Here is a 20,922-nt window from a genome sequence, read left to right on the forward strand (position 1 = left end):
GTTATGATTGTTTGATGCATCCGTCTGATATTTGCACGTTTAAAATGATTTTTGAAATGACCTGTTTCGTTTGCGCCTCATTTTTCTTTTCTTTCTTTTTTAATGATTAGGCTAGGCTACTTAAATAAATTGCAGCACAGTTGCATTTTATTTACAAAATAAATATTTCTGTAAGTATTTACAACCGAATTTAATTTCAACTTCACGTCGAAATGAAACAGCACGACAACATTCAAAGCAAGAGATTTAACATTTTGAAAATGAAGCATTTATTACAAGAATTCGACTTTTGACTGTGTAGAAATACTGTACTGCTTTAAAAGACTCCTAAAAGGAAAAATGGACAGAGCGGGAGGATCGATCAAACTTATCAGTACATCAACAAACATATAATCGACTTTTTCCATAGAGAAAAGCAAGAGCGAGAACGGACCCAAAATGTACAACAATGTCCCATCTCCATATTTAAAGGATCTCGACTGAATGCCTATTTGACATTGATGTGTTTTACAAATAACATTTACATAATTATGTACAATGGAACATCTCTAGTGGTTTAAAAACTCCTCCAGGCATACTTAGCCTTACAAGAGCACTGTTGCTCACCAATTCAACAAATAAACGCACAACTCATTTCCTCAGTGATGCTTTTCAAAACACTTCATGTGGGGAAGACTTTGTGGTTTCAGATACTGGAATTTGTGTCAGATGTGTGCCACAATGATCCCTTCGAGTGGTTTCTTTTCCCTCAAAATTTGAGGAATCATAAATGCAAAGGTCTAAAACTATAGTCAATGACACAAACCCAAACATTGAACATTTCTCAAAATAATAATAATAAAAAAACCTCATCATACACTCACATTTCAGTTCTTGAGGGCTTTTAGCATCTTTTACTATATTCCACATTTAATATGAGCATGTACACTTGTGCGCGAGGAGGTATGGAATATTCGCATCTGGGGCGGCCACGGTTGAGCAAAAGTGCACAAATGGTGTGGTCCCCGTGCTTCTTGACGGCATAACAAGAATAAATAAATAATTTAAAAAGAAAAGATCTCCAATTGTCTTTTCAGAAGTCTCTTTTGGCACAAATGCTTCAAGTCTGTTTTTGTTTAAGGTGGTGCTCCTTCGGAAGGTCCTTTGGCTGGAGATCTGATGGCCAGATGATGAGGGGGTCCGTGGGAGATTTGAGAGGTGAGGAAGTGATGGAAGAGGGTGTGATCAGGTGAGGATGAATATGATGACGTGACTCCTCATGCCTCCGGCCGGCACTGGGACTATTCCTGAGGCCACCATCAAAACCTAGAACAAAGAGGAAAAAAACAATACTGAGAGATTTATTCACCCACATCCACACTGGCTAAAATAGGCTAAAATCTGGATTTCATCGAGACACTTATATAATGGAAGTTAATGGGGCCAAAGCTTAAACTTTAAAATATGTTTTCATTATACATTTCAGTAGCCACAAGATGTAAACAATATGCAAGTTAACATGATTTTAGTGTGGGAAAAAAAAAAAAAAAAAAAAAAAAGTTATATCCAATTTTACATCGTAATGTCTAAAACCTCAAAATGACCATAAAAATGAGTAAATGTCAACCCCCCCCCCCCCCATTCAACTAATTTTTAAAAATCTTGCAGTTAAATCTTATATAGCTTAAGGTGAAAAAGCTTTCTATTAGGTGAAAAAGATTTTCATGATTTTGTTATCAAAACATTTTGTTTTTTTTTGTAGAATCAACTTCAGTAATTAATGTGGTTCAGATAACATAATATTTAGAGTCTCTGTTGATTAAACCAATCACCTTCATTGTATTAACTCAATTTTTTTATTTCAATGAACTTAAAATTTTAAGGCAACCAGGTAACTTACTTTTTTTTTAAGTTAGACCAACAATTTTTTTTTAAAGTGTATGTACTTGCATCAAAAAATTAGTACAATGTACTTATTGTGTTCATATTGTATTCAAAACACTTTTGCTGCTATTGAGGTGGGATACAGGTAAGCTTAGGTACAGGTTTGGTGGTACAGGTATGGGTCAACAGTGCAATTATAAATGTAATAACAGAAATTAATTACAGCTGTAATTACATGCAGGTATTTTTCAAATATAAGTACAATGTAAAAACATGTATGTAGACAATAAGTGCATTGTATCAAATTATTAATTTAAATGTAAGTACATATTAGTTAAGGCCACCTAAAGTGAGACCTAACTTAAAAAATGAAATTAAAATTGGTCAATTTATTAAAGTAATTGAAAAACATATGTTGCTATGACTTATTGATCATATGTATCTATATATCTATATATATATATATATATATATATATATATATATATATATATATATATATATATATATATATTTATATATATATATATATATATATTTAACAGTGTATTTAATCAGCTTTACATCTCAAATAATACAAAAAGTTATAATAGAAAAATGAATATAAGTGCTTTTATAAAATTGTAAACTTCACTTTAATTGAAATTCTTGTTTTTGTGGTAATAAACATTACACCACAAATGCTCTCAATTAAACATAACTTGTACCTAACTCTGAATATTCTTTTAAATAAACATACACCTGCCTCTAAGATCATAAATGTGTCTCAATCCGCTTTATGCAGGAAAACAGATCTTCATAATGATCCCAACGATCCACCAGCATATGGTGTTTAACCAGAGCGAATTAAGGATGGGGAAACATTCCTCTAAATGACGCAATTACAGTAACGACTCGATGATAATTCAATAAAAAAAAGGTAGGATTAAATAGTCTGGAAATTATTTAGTCTGCGTGTTTCTGGCTCCTGCAAGCCGGAGCTCATGATATCTCTATGTGTCTGTGGCTTTGGTGGGGGGTGTTAACCTCCGCTCACCTCCCCTCTCTTCTCCCTTCATTAGCAGAGGCTGAGGTTGTTATTTGAGAGGAAAGGGCTGTGTTGGCACGATTGGAGAACTGGATGCGGTGCCTATTTACATATAAAGAGCTCTATTAATCAAGGTAAGTGTCATTATGGAGGGGCTCATTGGGCAGCACAGTGTGGGTATTAAATAAAATTCTCCATGCCAGGCCGCCCGCGGCGAGCGATACGTCTTGATTTGTGGACTGTCAGAGACAGGCAGCGAAGATGGAGCCGGGGAAGGAAGGTGCGCGAGTGCGTGCGTGCGAGGGGGGGGGGTCGTCGGAGAGAGAATTGCCACCATAATCAGATTTCACACGCCGAGTGAAAGGAGAAAGAGCGGGGATGTTCTAAGTACCAAAGCGTTTCCTTACGTTTATGGTTTGGGAAGCTGGGAGGCGTTTACATGTAATGCCACTGTCCATCCATGCCCATGTTCATGCCCATACCTCCCATTGGACCTGTGAGACGGAGAAACAAAATTAAAAAGACAATAAAAAACATGCAAATGCACAGGAACATTTTCATAACAGCACTAAAAGTGAGTTACGTGCGATTATTATCAAAGTGCAACTTACCGCCAGGCCGAAGACCCATGTGTTGCTGGCCGTCTAGCACAAAGCCGCCCATCGGCTGACCATCGGGGCTGTAAGCGGTTCCTTGACTTACTAAACACACAAAGAGACAATATATATGTGAGATATATGCACACACTGCTCATATGGTAATAGTATAGATAAACCTGCACTTTACCTGCTCTGTTAGACTGATCAATCATGGGCTGCACGATTCTTCTTCGAGCATTGATAAACCTGTCAGAGAGAAGACGTTTACTAAATCTATTTATATAACTGACCGCACACAGTATATTTTACTCTTATTTAAACACTCAGGACTTTTACTACTGTGAGCTTTTTGCTATGATTTACTGCAAAATATCCCTTAATGCAGTGCAATTTCTCCTGGGCCTTTGGGTTAATGGACCTGTCAGGAGTCCACAAAAAAAGCTAATGTACTGTTAAAGCACCAGACCAAAGAAATTCTCTAATTTATAATGTAAACAAGCAGAGGTTTTCTTAATAAAGAGATTTTAACACCTTTTACAAATTACGTTTGAGAAACATTTCATTTAATGGTGAATTTTATAGTTGCGGACAATAAAAACAAATAGATTTATTTGATTTGTGGTATATTTTTCCTTTCCTCAGCACTCTAAAGTTAATGTCTGTTTTTAAGACTTGGTTTAATTGCGTTTCTTGCTGCAATATATTAGTGAATCAAGTAAAGGGGTCAGTGCTCAATAAATATTCAATTGATATAGCATTGGCCTGGCAGCCTCAGGGTATGATTAGCCTAACTGCTTTTCAGACACTAATATGCTTCAGCAGCCCGTAACTGAGAGGTAGGAAATGCCCCTGACATGCACTGGGGGAAGGAATTACTCATGACAATGAGTCTTAGCCAAATGTTTGTGAACACCTTATTTTTCTTGTGGTAAACACATGCTAGTGTATGTTACAAATTTGACATTTTCATTTTTTATATATAAAAAAGAATGATAATACTTGGCATGACTTTTTTATTATACAAAAACTTTTCTTTATGACTGTATTATTAAAACAGATGAGCTTTTGTTGACATTTTATCACAGTATACGTGGAAAATTAAAGTAGAATTGAATTGAAATCAAATAGAATTGAATTGTCCACGTTATATGGCTTAAATACATGCCAAATTTAAATATTTTAATTTTAGTATTTTAATAATATATATATATATATATATATATATATATATATATATATATATATATATATATATATATATATATATATATATATTTTTTTTTTTTTTATCATGGAAGAGGAAAGTAGAAAAAAATCAAAATTAAAACTGAATTTTTAAGTAAAAATTTAAATTAAAAAAATGTATCAGTAAAGTAAAAATATGTTGAAGTAAAAAATTAATTAATTAATGAATTAATAAAAAAAATAAAAAAAGTTTCCTGCTTATTAATTGTGCTAATTGAAATAGTGTATGCTATCCAAAATTAAAATGTTATTATGAGAGTATATGTGGTAAATTAAAGTAAATAAATTAAAGTATAGAAGTTAAAATGTCATGACAGACTAACTTAATAAAATATTTCTGATGTCTATTGGTAATTATTATAGACATCAAAGTTGCCTTGTTAAGAATAGCAGCGTGGACGTATGCTACCCCAAAAATATCCCATACATACATTTCCTTTTCACATTCTCAAAATGTGAATGAGTATCACATTTGTGTAATCCAATAACATCTTTTACAAGCAAGATGGTTCCTGAACAAACATCCAGGAGCACTCTGGTGACCGAACAGCATTCCTGAATCCTAACATAACATTTGACAACTTTTATAAAAGCCCCTCGGAGACCCTCGGCAAACCTCATCATTGCTCCTATTCTTACTTTTAATTGTCTCATAGGGGCTTTGAACACCGTCTAATAATAGTGTGAGAAATCAGGATCACCGGACTTGAAATGGAAATGTTACAGAGATCCCCAACCCTGACTTCTAAGTGCTGAGAGGTCAATCTGGCAAGTCAAAAGCCAAAGGTCAAAGGTTACTCACCAGTTATTCACTTGTAAGATGGTGAGGCCTGTGTCCTGTGCTAGCTGCTTCTTCTGCTCTTCAGATGGGTAGGGGTGCTGCAAGACAGAAACAACAAGAACAATTAGATTAATGTGTAAGAAACCTCTGCAGTTAATAACATTGCTGTCCGACGATCCATAAAGCAATAATGAATGGAACATGCAAATGTCTTCATTTTTTAAAAGTTGTGTATTTCTCCCTGCAGTCTCCATTAAAAAAGTAAATCAAAATGACCTTACTTTTCCCTAAAAACCAATCTGTTTAAATGACTAATGACTTTGAGCATCAAATGTGAGACTGCGGGCAAAAGCGTGGATCCCATATGACTCTTTCAGGAAATTACATCATTATGTATGATAGACTACCTATATGCAGCCCTGAGTTGGAGAATTTCTCTGCGTCTTATTGGCTGAGCACTCGTGGTTTTGTTTGACATTATTTGACATTACTTGACAAATGATCGAGTGGGTGTGAAAGAGAGACAATGGAGAGTTTTGTTTAGGGTTGAATAGGGCTTGGCCCTTGGTGGCCCCGCAGTGGCCCCTGGCCCCTGATCCTCTTGCTCTCACTGTGAGTGCAGAGGGAGGGCAGCAGATGGCAGGCAGGGGTGAATGTATAGACAGTCCAGGGTCGTGGGTGTGCACCAATTTTGGCACTGTCATGGCCTCACCTCCCGTGGTCACTGGTGAGGGATGAGTCCTTTTCCATGTCTTGCTCTCTCTCTCTCTCACACACTGACGGAGATTTCCCTGCTCACCTCCTGGCTTGCTAGCTGTCATTGTGCTGATGAATGATTGTAAGCCCTGCCCCCTTTCTACACAACCCAGTGACGGTCGAATGCAAGCTGGGCTCTGGGATCCATCTTTAAACTCTTATCAAAAACCTCTCGGCAGGTTGCGCTGTGATTGTTTGCTAAGGTTTAGTGAGGATCCTACGATCAAGCTAGCCGACAAGCTCGCTTTCAAAGAATCGCTCATATTTGCATGAATTGCACTTATGTCTATTAAGGAGCCCCCTCCTCGTCCCCATTTGCATGCCAAAGGAGATCTCTCTATCTCGTTCCAGTGAAACTAACAGTTATAACTGTAATGTTCCACTGAATCTTAATGTTCCACCTTTCTTTAAGATTGACAGCACAGGGGGTCTTTATCGTGGACCTCTGAATAGGTCACAAAGGATGGAGGCTTAGACCATATGTAAGAGCCCCCCTAGCCCAAACGCCGCACACTGGCTCAAAGTAGAACCCGACAAAACGTAATCCTGCAGCTTTCATTCAGCCCCGACCCCAAATGAATGCATGATCGCCTGGGTGTTGCAATGGGGGCCATTCAGAGGCCAAAGTCCCCTCTAACACTTTTTTTTTTTTTGTCAGAGGACACATCCTGCAATGGGAAACACTTTTGCTTCACAAATTGCTCTGAAAAGGAGCTGGGAACAGAGAGAGGATAATTCAATTAGGCTCTCCTTTTTTTATCTCTAAACTCTAAAGGTGGGTAAAAGGGAAAGGATTACTATGTGTACAGGACCTGTGTAGCCCTTAGAAAGCTCAGGAATTCTGAAAGAGAATGGAAAACAGGAAGACGCAAGAGAATGGTGAGAATTTAAGGAGGTGGACCAGTGAAAATGTGCTGAGATTCAAGAGGGTTGAGAATGCCACAAATCAGCCCTAAACCGGCAAGTTTGGCTGAAACGTACTCACCCCGAGGCGAATACGACCCTCGGTTTTGACAAGCGAAATGGATGGGAGGGCCGAGAGACCGATAATAACACACCCTGCTAGTTTTAATGCAGTTTGGATGCAGGCCGCTGAGCCGAGAACAGTGGAATTGAACTAATTCGCCAAGAGACACGTCAAACAGTCTGGACCATTTTACGAAGACCTCCGACTTCCGACCGGGAAATCTGAGCGAGTCTTACCGTAAGATGCTGGAAGAGCCACGCCCGCATGATGTTGGTCGCCACTTTGGGAAAGATTCCTCTCTTCTTCTGCCGTTTCTTGTCCTGGTCGTCCTCGTCCCCTGTTCCCGGAGATGCCAAGCTGTTATCCAAGCCATCTCCTGATAAACAACAGCGAGAGAGAAAAAGCAAAAGAAGAAAGTCACTTTAATGAGATAAAACATCACCTCCAGTTGTTTATTCAGACCGATCACCAGTGCCACTCACAAACGCGATGTGAAAGAGCCACGCAGGGGGGCTTGTTTTGATTAGCAACAGTAACACAAGGACCGTGGCGAGCAGAAGTATCCATGCAGTGAGAGGGAACGCTAATCAACAGAGCGAGATTTCTCCCGCTCTCTCTCGCTGTCTCAATGTCAGAGATCTCGAGGAAAGCTCTGCACCAACCCTAGTGCTATTAATTCAATGTGAGTTCTGTCTTTGACAAGGGGTAATGAATGTCCAGGCTCCATGCTTGAATCGGGAATGGAGACTTGGCACTGCAAAGAGAATATCTGATCTGCATTAGCACTCAAAATAAAGTCGAAAAACATAGGAAAAACATAAATAAAGCAACGCCTGTTAGTGGTTGTTGAGAAACCCGTATTCGGCTTCAGAATTTATGTTAGTAATTGGTTTACAGTGCAGGGACAGTGCATACAATGCTAAACCGCTAATTTACAGTTTACAGTAGCCACATTGCAAGATGTGACTAAGTTTAGGCCATGTACACACACAGCAGCTATTGTAGTTATTTTTGTAGTAATTACTGGAAATTGAACCTTTGACCACAGTGTTCTACTATTACTACTATTACATATACTACTATTAAACTATATATATATATATATATATATATATATATATATATATATATATATACTGTATACTATATATAGTATATAGTATACTACACTCATACTGTATTTGTATGCTATATATATATATAGTTTGAATATATATCATATCTTTTTGATATTTTTAATATTTTAAAACTATTAGTTATATGTATGTATATACTGTATATGAATGTGTATATGTGTATATACATACACACATATACACACACAACTTATAGTAAATATTACACATATTTTTGCATGAATATTTATTTAATTAAAAGTTATATATACAATACCTTGCCTTACAATTTACCCTTGCACTTATTTACCTCACCTATTTATTCTCATATTCATATCTCATATTCTCATATTCATATATCATTTTTTTTAATATTTTTTATATTTTACAACTATTACAACTATTAGATGTTTGTGTGTGTATGTGTGTGTATATATATATATATATATATATATATACAGCTATGGAAAAAATTAAGAGACCACTCCAAGTTCAGAAATCAATGTTAAGTGGTCTCTTAATTTTTTCAATAGCTGTATATATATATATATATATATATATATATATATATATATATATATATATATATATATATATATACACACACACACACACACACAACTAATAGTAAATATTAAACATATATTTTGCATAAAATAATTATATTATTATTAAATTATATTTACAATACCTCATCTATTTGCTCTTGCAAAATGTTTCATAACTGAGAAAGCGCTTCAGAAAAGTGGCTATAATAAAATGGCAAATCAAACAGAAATATGCTACTATTTTTTATTTGTTTAACATGATGTCAAATGAGAGAAATTGAAGCATTCATAAAAACCATAGTTTCCAATTTGTAATTGAGAGTTTGATAATACATGAGCCTCTTTTTACTAGTCATAAACCGGTATTATATTATAAGCTTAATTGATGCTCAACAAACAATGCTTTTTGAACTGTGAGCTCTCTGATAACATCAAGCTTGCTTTCATTCCATTACCATCCAATCTAGTTTAAGATCAGAGCCAGGCAGGAGGCCGCTTTTAAACTAAGGTTTCCGTCTTGTCCTCCTCCCCACCATCCTTTCTCTCTTTCTTTCCATCCCTCTTTCCCTCTTCCATTAACTGTGCATCAGGCAAGATGATTTACTTTTAACAGTCATGCTTATTTTTCTTGCCCTGAGGGTAGAGATGCCTTGAAAGCCTGCCCGGAGGGTGTGTGAATAATGTATCTGAGGGACTCCTCCCCGGAGGCGGGACAGGAACCCTACTTTTCTTAAGATTGGCCCTGCTGTGTCTCCTTGTTTTTGGGGATGCATCAATCAAAGGCGACTGTATGCGCCATATTCATGCATTAATATTTCAGATAATGAATAATGACATTTGAATATAAGAAGGGGGGTGGTAGATGGACTTCAGGCTGACTGATGCTGTAATCAAAATGCAAGTCAAGGGCAGGGCAGTGGTCTCACACTGTCTGTCTACACAACACAGACTGCTGTTCCTACTCATTATGCTTTCAGGAGTTTGCATGTTGACCACAGTTTTAACCGGCACAGAGAGTATAAAGATAAAAAAAAGTGTTAGAAATTAATAGATTCTTAAAGTTTATGAAAGAAAAAGTGTGAAAAGAGGGAAAAAAGAGAAAAGATGTGAGGTTTTTAGTGTGAGTGTGTATGTGTTCATGAAAATCAAATATCACAAAGGTTATCTACACTTAAAAAGTAATATAAAAGAATTTAAAAAACATAACATGAAATAAAAAAGCTGAGATTTTCAGTGTGTTTATCAAATATCAAAAAGGTCATATTTTTTATTTGAAAGAATAAAAAAAAATCAAATATCAAAATCTTGTTAGAATGAAAGAAGAGACAATGAAAATGGTGAATTGATATATATATATATATATATATATATATACAATTAAATGTATAAACAAGAAGATAAAAAAATAAGTAAGATTGTTTGTAAAAGTCAAATATCAAAAATGTGTAAGAATGAACAAAAATAAATATAAAAGTAACCTATTCTGAAAGTGTAAATAACAGATGACTTTAAGAAAGAAAAAGATTTAAAGTTAAAAATAAGATAAAAATAAATACTGAAAAAGAAAATCCAATGTCATAAAGGTGCTAGAAACAATATAAAAGTAACAAATTCTGGAAGTATAATAGGAAATTGGTAATAATAGGTAGAAATAGAATAAGATATACAGAAAAGAAAAAAAAAGTTAAAAAAAGAAAAGAAAAGAAGGGGAAAACGATAGATAAAGAGAGCTGGGTGAGATCCTTACATCTAAGGAAGACTCAAACACTCTCTTCCCCCCCTTCTCCTCGATTCTCTCTCCTCCTGTTCCAGAAAACGAAGGCCGCAGGGCTGATCCAACCCGACGCTAATCGCTTCTGACTGTTCCCTGGCAACTTGGCCCATGCAGCCTGTGCGACTGCACTCTCTTTAAAGGCTTCTGCTCTCTGCAGCTCCCTGAGCCCTACCTCACTCCCCGGCCCCAGAGTCTGCACGCGCAACGCAGAGGGGGGCCAGAGCAGCCTGGAGGAAGGCTGGAGTAAGCCCTCAGGCTGTTTAGGGAAAAACAGCACCCTAAGACATGGAGAAGAGGCTACTAGTTTCAATTTACAGTCCTTTTTTTTCTCTTTCACTAATAGAAAAACTTCTAAATGGATCTGAGGAGATATGATAAGCATATGCATATTAAACAAAGTCTAAGTAGAATTTTTAAACCGGTTTTCCCACATCCTTCAAGCCGACCCTGACGGCAGCCGTGTCACATCACGGTACCTTCAGCATCCGAGAGATGACAAGGTCCAAAAGCTAAAACGCTCTACGTTGTTCTGATGCTGATAATTAGATGAACTGGAGATAGATGAATGTCCCCGAGACAAAGGGGCCTGGCGCAAACTAGCCGGGTCTGATGACTGCCACCCCGCACGCATCACAGAATAAATCCTGTTTGCTTGCTTAATGAGCTCACCATGACCTCAATCTATCACGAACTATACTTCTCCAAAGGGGCCATAATTCTGACTACTGGACGCAACAGACTGGATAATTACTGGACGAACGCAGATGATTTTGTTCTCGCTAATCGTTTCGCTTAAAGCATATTGATTAGATGCTCTTATCCTCTTGTCCCCCGTGGCCATGATATGATCTGGAGGAACATGGGATTGGACCACAGTTGGGTGGTATTGACAACTACAAAAACGCGGGAGGCATCGGCTCTTGACACTTGTTGTTGGTCCACTACACTTCATGCTGGGATTTAACCTCCATTGAGGGTTCAGATATAGATGTAAACATCCTGTCTCAGCCTGTGTCTTTCAGCGGCCTTAGAGGTAACAACTGGCCTGGAATGTCCTGCAGCTTCTCTTTGTTCCCTTTCGGCCTTTGTGATGGACATTCCTAGGCTCTGCATTCCCACCAACACTCACAAATTTAGGATAGCTGTGGAACCCCCCCACCACTTCCATCCCAAAAACCCACTGAGGTGAGTCAGCTGTTCTTAAAAACCATTCGGACTATAACCGAGGAACACTCGGAGCACTCTTTCCTTAAAGTGAAGGTCTCTCAACAGGAGCAACTTCTACTGATGTGCAACCAACAAAGGGAACCCCCTACAAGAGACAGGTGCTTTGAAGAGGCCCAGTAATCCTTTGGACTCGAGTTGGGTGACTGACGTAAGACCCCCCATTCACTTGTAATGGAAAAAGGTGTTTGCTTTACCGATCTCTTGAATGATAAAGAGAGGAACACTGATCCAAAGTGGCTCCTGGAGGAGCAGCAGGTAGATGTCCCTGATCCTAACCCAACCACAGCCTCTGATCACCCCAGATATCACCCCTCTATTGTGACTTGTATTTGAAGTGCTCTGTCCTTCAGGCCGGCAGGGGTCATTCCTCTTCCCCTTCTTCAATGCATGCTCTTTGGGGTCAAAAGGCCGTGGGTCTTGGATGTCCCCCCACTGTTGATTAAAAAAAGCCCTGCGTGGGGAAGATGCCACCACCCAATGCTTTTCTCTCTTTTATACAGAGTTGCATTGCAGAAAGGCTACTGGCATTGCTGCTATGCCAAACATTTTAAACTAGAGCTTTCATATTGTCACACTGAGGCTGAATTGTCAGAGAATTACAATCTGGCTGCTGGCTTTTGGTTCTGGTTTCTCTTGTCTTGCAGAACATCCTGCTATTGTGCTGCATAATGGTCAGGCCATTGATGTCTAATGGTTAAAAGGAGGTGAGAAACCCTGAAGGCTGTTTTCACTGAAAAGCTGCTAAACGCCACCTCTGTCAAAAAGTAACAATATTGAGCAAATCATCAAATACTTTTGCTTTAAATACTAAATCCCAACCTCAGCCCATTCAGAAATACTGGTTTGTTTTGGCAGAAACCTCTAAACACCACTTCCCTTTGCTAGCAAAAGCCTCAAAATTCACAGAAGGCGCAAACTGAATCATATGATTTCAAGATGAATGACGGTGTGTGTATGAGCCGGCTTTCAGTTGTCGAGCTGCAAGTATTTATCCTGTTTAAAGAGATTTTTAACTAAACAAGATGGAGGAGTAGGATGAAATGGATGAACCTGTGTTAGTTTTAGTCACTGGCAAAAGGAAACGTAGTCAACCTCATAATTCTGCCCGTTCTAAGGCTAAAGAAAATCGTTACAGTGGCAATCACAGGATTTTGCGAGTAGCATGTAAACACAACAGTGTTTCGTCTGCTGCTGAAACAGATTTTTGCACATAAAAAGCACACACAGACTTCTCTATTTTTCAGCAAAAGACAATCAAACTTGTTAAATACCAATGAACAGTGACATTTTTGAAAATAAGGCATTTCAATAACTGACTAATAACCTTTTCACTGCCACTAAAATGAAATTACTGAACCTAAACATAGGAGCCTGAAAAAAAAAAAAAAAAAAACTCTTTAAAATGAAAAATATCAGACAGACTTACAGGTTTTTGCAGTCATAAAATAAAATAAAATAAAATAAAATAAAATAAAATAAAATAAAATAAAATAAAATAAAATAAAATAAAATAAAATAAAATAAAATAAAATAAAATAAAATAAAATAAAATAAAATAAAATTTCCCCCAAAGATAGACAGCTCTAAGGGACTATAAATATGAAATGGCAAATCACAATATAAATTAAGAAAGCAGAAGAAAAGAAAAAAAGATCTGGTAAATTAAATTAGACCCTTAACCTTTCAAGAACATTAAACACTATTGTGTCCACAGTTAAATCGTAAAACCAGCTCAGTGAACCATCGCAATGATGACACAAACAATGACACATGACTTTGATTAGTAAATGCCGTTCACAGCCACACGCATGAACAAATTATGAATTTAAATTCTGCAAAGTAGAGGTTGTAATCAAACTAAAATATACACTGCAACAAAAGTGATAACCTGCAGTTGTTACCTAAAAGAGCTATTTCAACCCAATACATTTTAGTTTTGTTGGTATAAATTAGGGTGATTCCGCAATATTTAGTAATATTTTTGACTTTTAAATTTTGTTACCAGTTCCCATTTTTGTATAATGTATAAACAATTTAAAATCCAACCTCAGTAAAAATACTATTCAAAGCTTGGAATATGAATTAAGATGACAGCAGTCTTTTCAACAAAGCACATTATGACGTAATAGTAAAAGTGACAGGTTTTCCTACCGAGTTCACTGCTGTTATCTCCGCTCTGAGAGGCATGTCCCCCGCTGGAGGGTCCTGGGGTGCCGACTGAGGGAGTGGAGTGAGCGTCGTCCATGTCTCTCCAGGATGCTGGATTCTGAGGAACATCCAGAGATCGAAGGGTGAAAAAAGAAGGCCACGTTAGAAACACAAGCACATACACATGCTATTTTTAAAACAGCCATTTTTTAAGCACCTAGTTACCATGTCTGTGCTGAAAATTTGTCAGACTAAATTAAAGACAACTGAAATGCACGATCCAAACAAACTAGGAATACAAGTCCTATGGAGCCACGAATAGAGTAACTGCTTCTCCTGATGTCTGACCGTAAATGCTCACAAGAAACCAGCGGCGTCCCCTTTTTATCCAGAACAGGGTATAAAGCACTTAGACGGCCTCAACATGAAGGCAAACAGCAGCCGTTCCTCTTCAGGCCCTTAGCGTCAGCTGTTTGCCTGATGGTGATCAGCTAAAGAGCTCTAAGAAAGGCCAGAATAAGCTCCTACAACAATAAAGCTGTGTGAATAAGACCCTTCACTGTTTTCTCATTAGGACGTACAAAAGCAGTCTGTGGGTTTGTGTGTTTATGTGTGTGTGTGCGCGCTGTCTCCTTTCATCACCTAATTCAAATTGTTTTGTGTCACACTGCACACTTGTAAATCGATAAGACATTACAGGAGCATCAATAAAAGATTACAGTTATCGTCAAGTGTACAAAGGTACATATTCATCAAATAAATTTCAGCTGACCAAGTGAAGGTATGACGGTTAGACCTCACCATCCGCGGTGCGGATCTATTTACAGGAATTGTGTGGATGGGAAAAGCCATCTACCGTTTTACATGATGGAAAATGGAAGCACTGTAATAAAAGACAGAACGTAGGAACTATAACAGGCTTTTTAACGTCGGTTCAAATCATTAAACGGCTCTGTTTTTCTCAGAGTGTTTAATGTGACTACAACCTCTCCTTCTCATTTTGACATGGAACAGAGCTAAGCAGAAAGTAAAGTCCTGTTCTTCTTAATTCTGTGGTTTTGTTCCTGTGACAGGGGGTGGTGCGTTAATAATAGGAAGCACAACTGTAAAGAACACACTGTTGGTCTCTGAGTGAAAAAAGACTCCCCTCCTGCTTGACAATAACAATCCAATCAGTTCAAAGACAATAGCGCATTCACGTGCAAATGTAACGTTGATCATTAGGGCTAACAGAGGGGTGGACAGTGGGGGGAAAACCCTGACCCTCAACAACACCTGCACCCAACATGACGGGCTTCATCAACATGATCATCACCATCATCATACCTCTTCTAAAGTAAGATATGTCCTGGGGCAATGCCTTAATGATTCATATTAGAGCAAAGAGAAATGGATTTAGATAATGTTGTTTAAATAAATTAGCATATGTAACTAAGTAATTACTCCTTCACTCTCTCTGTATGGAGAAAATGCATTGTGGAGATGAATAATGGAGGAAGCAAAAAAAAAAAAAAAAAAAAAAAAAAAAGCTGAGGCGCTACAAATTTTTTGGTTAAAAAAATGTCAGAAAACAATTTGGGTTAGTTTAAAAAACTCATTCCGGTTAGTTTACACAATAAAAAAATAAATGGCACTTTCAGTCGTTTCTTTGTTGGAAACTTCCCTTCATAAATTGCCTGTACTCTAAATACACAAACAGCTCCACTATCTAATTGGCCTGTTTTATGATGTCATAGAAAGCCAATTAAAACTCACGTGATCTGCAAGATTTGTCGAGGATCCCGAGAGGTCGTCGAAGTCGGATTTGCAGCCATCCCGTTCATCAATTACCAGGTCAATGGGCATTTTGCCCTTCAAACAGCTAATATACCGATGACAAAAGTTGTCGCAAAGCTCGTGCACCTGATGAGGGAAAAACGACAACATACAGATTATTCAGTTTGTACTTTAATTTACCATTAGAACAATATAACATAATTTGAAAATTACGATAAAATAATTAACATACCTTTTCAAGTTCTAAAAGATGGAATCGTAATACTTGTATTGATTGAATCATCTAAGGAAAGAGTAAAATAATGCATTAAATATATATAATTTTATTATTATTAGGATAATAATAATTATATGCTAAACTTGATTAAAAAAAACAAACATTTAAAACCTTTGGTTATTCTAATCGCGCGAGAATTCCCACTCACATCAAAAACTTCGCACGTCTGATATTGTGTTGGCTTTGTAAAGTTATGACAATAGCAGAAGTGTAAATAGGTTCCTCCAGAGACGATGCTTTGAGGGAGCCCAGGGCAAAGACCCCCACGCCCTCTGATAACACGCGGCCTCATAAATCACTAAAGCTTCCATTCTTTCCCTCAAAGAATCCTCACATAACGCTTTGAAGCGGATTTACCTGAAACAAAATCTGAGCGAAACAACATCTTAGGCTACACTTACCAAATTGTCCAACTCTGGATTAGAAGAAAATAACGGCTTCTCTGCCCGAATCTGAGGAAAATTTCACAAGTTTGTCAGAATGGGGGGAAAACAAAAACCAACAGCGAATAATTTCACTTTTCCCCAAAAATTCCATTTAGCCTAGCTAAAGAACGTTACTTAAATCGTTAAAAAATATATATATGTATTTTTCAATCAAAAAATTACCTGTTTGGCAAACACAGCGATGTCCTCGTTAAATGAATCGGATGAGCACACATCTCCTCCAGCGACTCCGGGCTCTCTCGGCGTGCATGTGGCCAGCTCGCACTTCTCAAACACCAGCGCCAGCAGAGGAAATAACGGGTGCCTTCAAGAATCAACATAAACATTTACGTGCTTCGATCAAAACACTATATCAATAACTGAGCAATCATGATGATGACAGTAATACGGCTTTGGAATTTACTTTCATTGCTTTGACGGCCACTCTGTGACACAGATACTGACTAAAAGCGTTCTGTAATATTTATTATGAAAAATAAACAATCTTATTTTAAAGTTTATTTAAGCAGGGCACTATATGAATATCCTTAACTAACAGACATCCTTTATGTGCAAAGTAATTTACTGACTGTAGCACACCATGTAAAGATTGTGTTAATAGTAAGAAATCATATAAGCATGACTGCAATAAAGTACCCATAAATTTGGTCCTTGTCTCTTTTAAGTGCGTCGTTGACAGCCGAGCCCATGCTGCTGGGCATGATGCTGTGCGGTGCGTGGGCCCCGTAGTGTTGGTTGGCATGTGGCGGTGGCCCGTGATTCAAATGGTGAACCTGCGGCAGGGGCCGAGGCGCGTGCGGGTCCCCGTACATCGACGTCGGAACCCCAACTCCATCCATACCGCCACCATAGTGGGCAAGGTCTTCGTACTGCATCAGATAGAAACCGTATTATAGGTAAGTGAAATAGCAAATGTGTTTAATACAAATATTAAAAGTAAACTTTACGACTTAAGTTGTTTTACGCGGTGGATTTATAAGAGAACGTACCCGTTGAGCCATCAGCATATGACGCTTCTGTTGATGTTAAGTGCAAATTGTGATCTTATCCAACGAGGAAGCAATTTGAGTGATTTAATTCCTTTTGAGCATCCGGTTTAAGAGGACTGAGCTGTCGGTAATCCGTTGAGATGATAGAGCATGTCCTGTGAAGAGTTTTTGATCGCTCCTTTTTCATCCACTTTTTGTTTTGCTATCGTATCGCTAAATACACTAATGTATACTTAACGAATAAAAAAAAAAACCCGACACATTTACCTTATATAGACTATGAATATTTGCTTCCACTTCAACCTTATGACAGTCTAATGCAATTTACCCTTCAAAGACTTCCTGAAGTAAGAAGAATCTTTCCAAATTGTGGGATGTTCGTGTCTGGCATTGCAAACACTGCGAGGAAAAACTATCCGGATCTCATGGTCCCTCTTTGCGACCCACGCTTTGGGATTGTGTTGGTGACTGAAGCAGGTTCCTCTTGAAGAGAGACTGAACCCCTGATGACTGAGCCTGGGAAGCGTGGTGGGTGTTACCAGCTCGACACCTCTACATAAAGCAAGAGAAAGAAGAGCGCAATGACCACGAGTAGCCAGCGAGTGCTCACATTGGATACGCGCGCGGATGACGCACCACCATCCTCTGCGTTTTGTTACTAGGGGTGGAGTGTCTTTATTTTTAAAAGTGCTAAAATCAGATCAGTGCACTGAGTCGAACTGGGAATGGACCTTATTTCAACAAATTGCTGAGCAACACAACATTTGAGCCTTTGAAAATATTTACCACATGTGAATTTTGACTGCTTCGTTGCTTAACTGTCCTTCAATACTTGCTCATTGTAGAGTGATTACATTTATATTATAAAGTTACGTTTATTTTTCCTGTCCTAGCTTCTGTAAATACAGTAAATAGATCAATCTGTCATGTTCTCCAATGCTAGTTAAAGAACTGTATTTTTGCGTTTAATGTTATAAATTCACGTTGTTTTATATTATTATTTTTGTAAGAAACGAGTGTTAATGTATATGGAACTAGAAATATATTTTAAACGTGGGGCTATAAAACCCCGTGCAGTTTATTTCAAGCGCTTTTGCGCGTAAATGACACTGAGGGAATTCTGCTTGACTGTCTCTCTGCAATTCCATCATCATATTTAAACGCCTATACAGGAAACGAGATCGGCTGGGAAGAAAACACAAACTAATTTGATGTAGAGAAGAATTTAATTTACTTTGCAGTCGCCAATTTAAATGTACTTACAATTGGATTTTGTCATGCTTTTTTTCTTCTAAAAATAGCCACCTACATATAAGTTCTTATTTGTAGTTTAAAATAACTAAGACAATGGCTAAATATTTTTAAAACGATATATGTTTTATATAACTATGAAATCAAGCAACAGATAAACAATAAATGTTAGGCTACTTTTGGCCAAATTCTAACAGCATTCTTATTCATAGCATTTGTGAAATTTAACCGTCTATTTTATTATTTTTATTTCATTTGTTATATTGCTCTTAATTATTCACCTATTTATTCAATCATTTTAAGAATTAAATCTGGCTTGAAGACATTAATTTAAATTTCTCGAGAAAGCGCATTACTGCGAGGATCCTCAGTGAATTCTATTGAAAAAAATAGTTTATATATTTAGATGCGGCATTTCTACAAATACACGCCGAGAATAACAAACTAATTTTCATATAAATTTCTGCAGTGCGACATCACAAACATAAATTATTTTATATTCATTTAGATTAGCGGAATTATGGTAAGCGTCATATTTAAGTGATTTAAGAAATATATTGACAGTTTAACAAATAACTATTATACATCAATAATAATAACAATTATCTATTTGAATTATAATCGTTATATTTTATCTTCAATTTAAAAAAAAAATCCTAAATTTGGTACGTAAATGTTCACGATTTTTAAACTACCTTTAAATGTCAATGTTCTTCGCCCATGTTGATATGACGATAATCCACTCTAATTTCAAAAGTATTGACCTTTGCTTGACCCGTCAGGATGTTTGCCTGAGCCGCAAGATACTTTCCTCCTAGTTCTTCAGATCCAGCGAAAGTCCTGCAAACCTGCCGCTGGGCTCCAGTTTCACATGTGCTGTGCTTTCCAGCGCAACAATCAATTTCAAAGTCACTTTACCTTCTATCACCACCTAGTGGTGCATCTGTCTTTGAAAACTCAAAGACTACAAGAGGAGAACGAGCTCATATTTGAATTCTCTCACCGGAGCCTCATTGTCGATGGGAAACCAAACATTACCAAAAAAAGCAATATTAGCGGCGAATATCACAAACGCAAACACGCCCAAGCGCGTGATGCATCAACAAGAAAATTTAAAATACGATCACAGAATAATAAATAAATATCACACACATAAAAAGCAAAATAAACATTGCGCGTTCTTAAAAAGAACTTGAAGATTTCCAAATAATTACAAATGTGTAGCCTACTTAAATGCTCCAAGGCAAAGGATGAGAGAGGGCTGCATGATGAGGTCGTTTATTTACTTTTCAGGAGAGATGGGAAACTTCCTTCCTTTCATCAGTCTGTACATAATCTCGCGCGCCCCTCTTTGAAAAGCAGCGCGCGTGAATTATTAAAGGCATACATTTGAATTATAAATACGCTAATGATACCGACACGGGCTCAGCGCGCCATGCCCGAGGCTAAATTCTTCCGATGCACATTATTTCTTGGCACTCAGACTTCATTTCCTTTCTCCTTTCTCTTTCACTTCTTCTCCTCCTTTGTATTTTGCTCCCCGCTTACAGTATGCATGGAAGATGCTGACTGATTCATGCTGTCACCCTGCCTGCTTTAAAGTGTAATGAGTTACCGTAGTCTGCATCCTCAAAAACCAGGTTGCACAATTCTCCTGCCAAAAACCACCACCCCACTCCAGCCCCCCCAAAACAAGCACACATGCAACCAAGGCCTGGCAGAGAGTCAGACATCATCCTCTGCTGTCCTGAACATCATTAGCGTTGTCAGGACAGGGTGAAGAGGACTCTCTCCCCTCTCTCTTTCCTTTGTGGCTGCTGATAAATATGTACATATTCGATATATGCATGTATATATGCAGGGCATGCACGCTTCAAAATAGGTATCCGGAAGGGATGACAATGTAGTGACCTGTATCTCACACGCAGCATATGTGGAACGAGATTTATTGAGCAGTGTCAGTTTGTTGGCAGGATGCAGTGTGTGTACATCCAGTGTGTCTTCTGAAAGAGAGTACAGGAGCAGCCCTGTACAAACATCGCAGTGTGTGGAGTGCTGTGGGAGTACAGCGAGTGCATTCCAGCCGAATGACTTACAGCGCATGTGCTGACAGCCTGACCTCACGAAAAGAGA

At 37.7% G+C, this 20,922-nt stretch overlaps 1 protein-coding gene across 1 annotated transcript; it reads right to left on the minus strand.

Annotated features, from left to right (window-relative positions):
* Positions 1–296: 296 nt before the first annotated feature.
* On the minus strand, positions 297–19,579 carry meis2b (Meis homeobox 2b). The gene is made up of 14 exons (XM_067383430.1): positions 19,485–19,579; positions 17,539–18,090; positions 17,186–17,418; positions 16,712–16,853; positions 16,505–16,555; positions 16,059–16,109; positions 15,806–15,952; positions 14,054–14,168; positions 7,475–7,614; positions 5,537–5,613; positions 3,677–3,735; positions 3,502–3,591; positions 3,298–3,384; positions 297–1,305 (listed from the first exon to the last, which is right to left on the minus strand). Exons 2-13 carry the CDS (start codon positions 17,554–17,556, stop codon positions 3,326–3,328), a joined length of 1,182 nt encoding a protein of 393 aa, XP_067239531.1. The 5' UTR covers positions 17,557–18,090; positions 19,485–19,579; the 3' UTR covers positions 297–1,305; positions 3,298–3,325.
* Between the last annotated feature and the right edge of the window lie 1,343 nt (positions 19,580–20,922).

The sequence above is a fragment of the Chanodichthys erythropterus genome, chromosome 4 (assembly GCF_024489055.1).
Source record: "Chanodichthys erythropterus isolate Z2021 chromosome 4, ASM2448905v1, whole genome shotgun sequence".
Classification (NCBI taxonomy): Eukaryota; Metazoa; Chordata; class Actinopteri; order Cypriniformes; family Xenocyprididae; genus Chanodichthys; species Chanodichthys erythropterus.

Coding starts and splice junctions, on each gene's coding strand:
- meis2b (XM_067383430.1), bottom strand. Junction 16,854..17,185: donor GACAAGGACCAAATTTATGG/GTACTTTATTGC, acceptor TGATTCTTGAAG/GCACCCGTTATTTCCTCTGC. Junction 16,110..16,504: donor ATCCAGAGTTGGACAATTTG/GTAAGTGTAGCC, acceptor CTCTTTCCTTAG/ATGATTCAATCAATACAAGT.